The sequence below is a fragment of the Oxyura jamaicensis genome, unplaced genomic scaffold (assembly GCF_011077185.1).
Source record: "Oxyura jamaicensis isolate SHBP4307 breed ruddy duck unplaced genomic scaffold, BPBGC_Ojam_1.0 oxyUn_random_OJ65697, whole genome shotgun sequence".
Taxonomy (NCBI): domain Eukaryota; kingdom Metazoa; phylum Chordata; class Aves; order Anseriformes; family Anatidae; genus Oxyura; species Oxyura jamaicensis.
In genome coordinates this window covers 25,120-32,753 of record NW_023307929.1, presented here as the reverse complement: position 1 = coordinate 32,753, position 7,634 = coordinate 25,120, and the positions used below count along the sequence as shown (strand labels likewise).

At 49.5% G+C, this 7,634-nt stretch overlaps 1 protein-coding gene across 1 annotated transcript; it reads right to left on the bottom strand.

Moving 5' to 3' along the window:
- Positions 1–561: 561 nt before the first annotated feature.
- LOC118159039 (olfactory receptor 14A16-like) lies at positions 562–1,553 on the bottom strand. The gene has a single exon (XM_035313681.1). The coding sequence runs from the start codon at positions 1,513–1,515 to the stop codon at positions 562–564; it is 954 nt and encodes a 317-aa protein (XP_035169572.1). The 5' UTR covers positions 1,516–1,553.
- Positions 1,554–7,634: the final 6,081 nt, after the last annotated feature.

The following is a 7,634-nucleotide window of genomic DNA, read 5'->3' as shown; positions in this document are numbered from 1 at the left end:
GCGGACCAGGTCGTCCACCTGCTCGCACGTCACACACACAGTATCTCTGCCTCCCGCAGATGGCAGCAGCAGGCTCTGGCACTCCCTGCATCCAGAGACCTGCACTGCCGCATTTCTGGGTGGGCACTCCGTCTGGGTGGCTACAAACTTTCTAGCATGAGCTCTCTGCCTAGCGAGGACCATAGTGGCCTAGCTAGTGGTTGAAAGCCATTGGCTGAGGTGTTCTTAGGGGCGGGGGATTGCTCTGCCCTCCCTGCTCACCCTGCAGATCCACTTTATGCTGGAGATGCTGGTACAGAGCCAGCTGTGTTAGAGAAGTGGCCCTGGCCTGTTTCTCCCCTGACACTGCTCCTGTGCCAGGACTCTTTTTCCCTGCACCTCTGTGCACAGCCAAGTGACCCTGCAGTTCCACAACATCCTGTGGAAGGATTTCAGCACAGCAAGTCACTGAAGGTTCCTTTCTTTACTTTAAATACACAGAGAGCTTGAAAAATCACACATATATATACACCAAACATATAAAGAAGTCTCAGATGGGCCAGTAATGAGTTATATTGTGTGTTATGCAAATGACAGGCAGTTTATTGCTTCTGAAAAACATCCAATCATCACTTTCCACACTGCATCCTTGAGCTCCTGGTTCCTCATGCTATAGATGAGGGGGTTCACTGCTGGAGGCACCACCGAGTACAGAACTGCCAGCAAAAGATTCAGTGAGGAGGAGGACATGGATGGAGGTTTTAAATAGGCAAATGTGCCGGTGCTAATGAACAGGGAGACCACAGCCAGGTGAGGGAGGCATGTGGAAAAGGCTTTGTGCCTGCCCTGCTGCGAGGGGATCCTCAGCACAGCCCTGAAAATCTGCACATAGGACAGCACGAGGAAAACAAAACACACGAATGCTAAACAGGCATTAATCACAAGAAGTCTAGCCTCTCTGAGGTAGGCATCTGAGCAGGAGAGCTTGAGGATCTGGGGAATTTCACAGAAGAACTGGTCCAGATCATTGCCCTTGCAGAATGGTAGTGAAAATGTATTGGCAGTGTGAAGAAGGGCATTGAGAAAGCCACTGCTCCAGGCAGCTGCTGCCATGTTGACACAAGTTCTGCTCTCCATTATTGTCCCGTAGTGCAGGGGTTTGCAGATGGCATTGTAGCGGTCATAGGCCATGGTGATTAGGAGGTAGAACTCTGCCGTGACAAGGACAACAAACATAAAGAACTGCATAGCACAACCTGAGTAGGAAATGGCCCAGGTGTCCCACAGGAAATTGTCTATGGCTTTGGGAACAGTGGTGGAGATGGAGCCCAGGTCAAGGAGGGCAAGGTTGAAGAGGAACAAGTACATGGGGGTGTGGAGGTGGTGGTCACAGGCTACGGCTGTTATGATGAGGCCGTTGCCCAGGAGGGCAACCAGGTAGATGCCCAGGAAGAGCCCGAAGTACAGGAGCTGCAACTCGCGCGTGTCTGCAAATGGCAGGAGAAGGAACTCAGTGGGGAAGCTGCTGTTGGACATCTGCTGCCTCTGGGCATGGTTGCCTGTCCATGGAGGAAAACACAGAGACAGTCAGGATAGGCTCTCTCAGCAGAATCCACGCCGTTTCTCACTGACCCATTGCACACTCACTTCCATTCTCCCCTGATCAGAATGACATACTTACAGCTCCCCGACTGGTGCTCTGTTCTGTGCTGTTTTTGTGTGCAGTCTAAGGAAGAAAATTCCCTGCCTGGGGACTCCTTCACAGGATGCTGAGTGCCAACATTTGCTCCTCAGCTGAACCCCATCCTGCTGCCCCAGAGAGCTGACATACCCGAGAGCTGTAGTGTAAGAGAAAGAGGTACACAGAGGGGTGGAGGGAAAAGGAGAAGCAGCATGACTGAGAGAGGGGAGGGACAGATGAGCAAGCAGAAAGGGGTCGTCAACCTGCCCAGCCGTGCCTGCTGCCTGCCAGGCAGCACCCTGGCAGAGCAGTGGCTTTCAGCCCTTTGCCAGGCAGTGGGACAGGGCACATGGTAGGAGAGACAGAGCTTCCTTCTTCTGGGGCTCTGGCTACCCAGGAGGCAGCTCTTGCCTGGGTCCCTGCAAGCTAGGAGGGCAAAGGCTCTGCAGGGTGGGAGAGGAGATCTGAGTGGGGTTGTTCAGGGAGCTGTACCTCTGCAGCAGGGTTTCCCTTTGCAGTTCCCTTTCTCCCTGCCCATTTCTGCTGCCTGCAGCTGTTCCTGCTAGGAGGTGCTTCTCTTTTCTCATGTCTGTGCTCTGCCGGTGCTTCCAGAACCCATTCCCTCTGCTGTATGCTCAGCTCTGCTCTCAGTGTGTGCAGGTGCTGTTGAGGAGGTCACACAAGCCTTGATGCAACTGGGAAGATGATGATGCTGCCTTCTGAAGGCTTGCAGGTGCTGAAGGCACTTTCTGAGGTTCCTCATAAAATTTGAGGTGACAGAAATTCAAAATCTTCTGTACTCTGAACAGCTCTGTTTCCATTCCCATCCTGATAAACTAAAGAGAGGTGAAATTGCAGTTTCAGGAAAGCCCAGACCACAGCAGGCAACCTTAGCTTTGACCTTACTTCTGAAGAGTCCTGTCTAACATGATTTGGGGGGTTCTGTGGAGCTGTGAGCAGCCTGCCCCACGTAGCAGTCCCCTGCTAGCAGCAGGACCCTGCCCTGCTGGAGGGGCTCCTTCCACCCGCAGCTTCTCACCCACAGTGCCCTGGGAAGCTCCCCAGGCAGGCTGAATGCTGAGCCTGCCCCAGCACACAGCCCCTGTGGCACAGCAGGGACCCTGCTCTGCACCACAGCCCTGGCCACCCCTCCCTGCATCCCTGCATTTGGCCCCGCAAGAAGGAACCCTCATGTCCTGTCCTTCTGACAGTATGGACAAATAATCCCTGCTCTGGAACTTGTTGTTGTCCTCTAATGCAAAGAAACTCTAAGAGTCCTCCTGAAATAACCCATAGGCTGTAGGATTTGCCAGCAAATCTGGAGATGGCAACAGGAACAATAGCTGTGTTGCCCTGCAGCCACAGACTTACCCTGTTCAGGGCTGTGAAGATTTCTCCCACACTGAGCTCTCAGCATCTCCCCCTACATACTGCCTTTAACATCTCCCTCCCTTCTCTCAGCCACCCTTGTCCCCTGAAGGCAGTGCCCCCAGCCCTGCTGCACTGTGCAGAGGAGCTGCTCCTGGGCAGAGCTGTCTCTCTGCAGTGCTGCCCGCTTTCCAGGAGCTCCCCCTGGTCCCAGGAGCCTATCCCAGCTCAGCAGCACAGGGAGCTCTTGACAAGTCCCTGGGCCTCCAGGGGAATCAACTTTGAACTGAAGCAATCACTGCGCTTCCTTCTCTCAGCTAGGGCGAGACACCTCTTTCCAGTCTTTTCTCCTAATTCAAAAGAAGTCTTTGGCAGGAGAATTGTCTTTTCTTGTCCTGTTATTAGTCAGTACCCCCACAAATTGACAGACAAGTGTATCCCATCTCTTCCAAACACTTGTTAATATTCAGGAGAAGGAATCTTCTTCACAGCAAATGAAATCTCTCTGTATACACAGACTACACAACCAATTGTTGGCCAGCAGGCTCATAGAATCATGGAATGTTTGGTTTTGGAAGGGACCTTAAGGTCTCGTTCCAGTTCCTGTGAAATGGGCAGAGTCACCTCCCACTTGGCTCAAGGTCCCATCCAACCTGACCTTGGACACTACCACAGAAGAGGCATCCACCACTTCTCTGGGCAACTTGTTCCAGTGTCTCACCACCTGCTGCGTGAAGAATTTCTTCTTTAGATCTGATCTGAATCTACTCTCTTTTAGCTTAAAAGCCCTGTCCCTTGTCCCATCACTACACTCCCTGACAGATTCTCTCCACGTCTTGCTCCTATTTTTCTCCCCCTGTTCTGTTAAGAATGGGGAGGGAGAGAGTGGCTATGTCGTGCTTGGCTACCTCCTGGGGCTAAAGCACAATACATCTGGGAACACTAACCTGACCGAGAAGTGATAAAGGAGGCAGTCAGACGTGGTCACACTGACTGGTGAGAGCATGGGAGAGGGAAAAAATGATTCTTCCAGGGAGGTTATCTGACCAGGAACCTCGTCAATTGGGAAACCAAGGGAAAAGAGGGCATACTGGTAAAAGAGGATGTCCTATGAGAAGAGGCTGAGGACACTTGGGTTGTCTAATCTGGAGAAAAGAAGGCTGAGGGGTGACCTCATTTCTCTCAGCCTCCTCTTGTGGAGGGGTAGGGAGAGGGATGTGATGATCTTTTCTCCCTGGTAACTGATCGCAGAACGTGTGGGAATGGCACATAGATGCACCAGGAGAGGTCCAGACTGAAGAGTAGGAAAATTTTCTGTACTGTGAGGTGGTCAAACACTGGAACAGGCTTCCCTGAGACCTAGCTTCTGCCCCAGGTCTGTCAGTGTTCAAGAAGCATTTGGACATTGTCTTCATTAACATGCTGTAACTTTTCTTTAGCCCCGAAGAGGTCAGGTAGTTGGACTAGATGATCTTTAAAGATCCCTTCCATCTGAACTCCGTTCCCTTCCCTTCCCTTCCCTTCCCTTCCCTTCCCTTCCCTTCCCTACTCTTCTCACTAAACACATGGACAGGTCCCATTCATGTACTGGAAGGCTACAATAAATGGGGTCTTGTCTTCTCGATACTAAGCAATCCCAACTCTCTCAGCCTGTCTTTACAGAAGGTGTATTTGCTGTATATGACATGTTTTTGGTAGTGGGGTGGTGGGCTGCAGGGGGTGCTGAATGGTGTGGAAATTCAATTTGATCACTTTGGGTTACCTCTTCTGGCTCTGTCCCATCACAATGTCTTGCACGCTCTCAACACTGTCATGGGGGGCAGTATGAGAAACAGAAGCCCTTGATGCTGTGCTTGTATGGGTCAGCATTAAGGGAATGTCTAATATCTAAATCTTCCCTCTTTTAGCTTATGGCCATTACCCCTTGTCCTGTCACTACATTCTCTGATAAAATGTCCGTTCCCAGCTTTCCTGTAGGCCCCTTTAGGTACTGGAAGGTTGCTGTAAGGTCTCCCTGGAACTTTCTCCTTTCCATCATGACAAACCCCATTTCTCCTAGCCTCTCTTCATAACAAACCTGCTTCAGCCGTCTGAATGAATTTTGTGGCCATGCTCTGCACCTGCTCTACTAAGTTGATGTGTCTTTTATGCTGAGCTGAGACAGAAATAAAAAGATAGGCATTTATTGAGCTATTGAAGACATACTAAAAAATTCTCTATTTTTCTTTTATTCATGGTGTAAGGAATATTGGGTAACATTGCACCTTCCTTTGCAACTAATGGTTACACTTGATGAAACATGGTTTTCCTACAAATAGCTAAAGTTCTACTTGTCAATGGCAAGCAGTAAATAATGAGTACATTTAAAAAAATAATTTAATGTAATTTTATTTAATTTTATTAATTTTATTTGTATTTATTTTACTAATTTATTCTAATTTGATTTTACTTTGCACGTGTGCAGAGCTCTTTCTTTACTTATTAAACTGTCTTGATCTCAGCCCACAGGGTTTCTCACTGTTAGACCCACTGGGTGGGAGGATCAAGCTAGCTGCTGTGTCGTGCTTAGCTACTTCCAGGTTAATCCACAACAAAACCTTACTGAAGTCAGAGTAGATCTATATCCACTGCTCTGCTATTATATGCCAGGCCAGTCAATTCATCATGGACATTTCATGTCCAAATTGATTAAATGTTGCTTCCCTACCTGAAGATGTCCCAAGTGCTCCAGATTTTTTTCTTGTCCTTCCTGAGCCTGGAAATGCGTTCCAGGAGGAGCTGCTCCATCACCTTCTGAGGGATGGAGTGAAGCTTGAACATCCCGTACTTCCCCGGGCCCTCATTCTTGCAGCTATGAGGGACAATTGCCTTCCCGCAGTCTTGGGACACTTCTGCTGGTCACCAGGATTGATCCAAGATGACCAAGAGTGACCTTGCAAGAACATCAGCCAGCTCCCTCTGTTCTCATGGGTAAATCCCACCATGTCCCATAGACATGTGTATCCCATTTGGTCTAGCATGCCCTGACCTGACCCACTCCCACCAAGTGTATTTCTTCCTTGCCCCTGACTTTCCCCTTTCTTTGTGACCTGGGATTCCTGAAGGGCAGTCGTGCCTGTCCTGATTGAGGTGAAGAAGGAACTCAACACCTCTGTCTTTTCCCTGTCCTGTGTCAACAGATCCTGGGCCTCATTCAGCAGGAGGGGCACATATTCCCAAGCCTTCCTTTTATCACCTATACACTTCCAGAAGCCCTTCTTACTGACTTAGGCAACCTTAGCCAAATGCCATTAGAGCTGGGTTTTAGCTTTCCAATATTCTTCCCTACATGCTCAGACAAGACCTCTGTATTCCTCTCAGGTTATCTGTTCTTGTTTCCACTGTCTCTATGCTGCTTTTCTGTGTTGGAGTTTGGCCAGCATCTCCTGGTTCATCCATGCAGGCCACTTGCCATTTTTGCCTGATTTCATCTTTCCTGGGATGGACTGCTCTTGTGCTTGGAGGAGGTGATGGTGGAATATTAACCACCTTTCTTGGACAGCTCTTCTCTCTAGGGCCTTATCCCACAGTGTTCTTCCAAGCAGATGTTGAAGAGGCCAAAGACTGCTCTCCTGAAGACCAGGGCTGTGAGTTTGCTATTTGTCAGCTATGTTGCCCTGCTGCAGGATCAATTCTACCTTGGTCACTGCAGGGAACATTGTTAACTTACCCTGAGCTTACCATGAACCAGAACGCCCAGATCACTTTCTGCAGGGTTATGCTCCATCCACTTGTCCCCCAGTCTATATGTACATCCAGGAATACACTCTCTGATGTGCAGAATCTGGCATTAGTTCTTGTGAAATTTTATATGGTACACGACTTACCAACGTTCAAATCTACCAAGATGTCTCTGTCAGGCCCCTCCACCCTCAAGGCAATTGACTGCGCCTCCTAATTTAGTAGATGTAAGGCAGTCCATTCATGTGCCTATGCTCTCAAACTCCTGATTTTTCTCTTTACCATCCTTTACTTATCCCTTGATGTATCTGTCAAGGAACAGACCAACCATTTGCAGAGTGTGCCTCTCTGCAGAACCTTGAGATTCTTGGAGAGCTGCATAACCTCCACCAATGGCCTTCAGGGGCTGCAGAGACAGACTGAAAGCAAACCTATTTCTTGCCAGGGAGGCCCATCCCTGTTCTCTTTCTCATTGTCATTGCAGACAGCAGGCAGAGCTTGGCATGGTCCCACAGCTGAGGTGTGACAGCCCAAAGATGTACCGACACCCTCAGCCAGGAGCACACACCAGAACAAGCTGCAGCCTGAGATTTCTGACATCCATGGAGTCACTGCCAAGGCATGGTGGGACAAGTCATGCAGCTTGGGATCCTTCAGTGGGTGGGTACAGACTTCAGGACAGACAGGCTGGAAAGATCCAGAGTTAGATTCCTGCAGCCAGAGTGAGGAAGTGGACATAGTCATTGTTAAGCACCCCAAAGAAGTCTCTGGAAGTACGAGTCTGAGTATCCATGAGGGCTTTTTAACATCTCTGACATTTTCCGGAAGGGGAACAGAGCTGTGTGGAAACAGTCCAGGTGGTTTCTAGAGTGTCTTGGGATAGCTT

Bases quoted from the DNA above. Each gene is read 5' to 3' on its own strand.
- LOC118159039 (XM_035313681.1), bottom strand. From the start codon at position 1,515: ATGTCCAACAGCAGCTTCCCCACTGAGTTCCTTCTCCTGCCATTTGCA.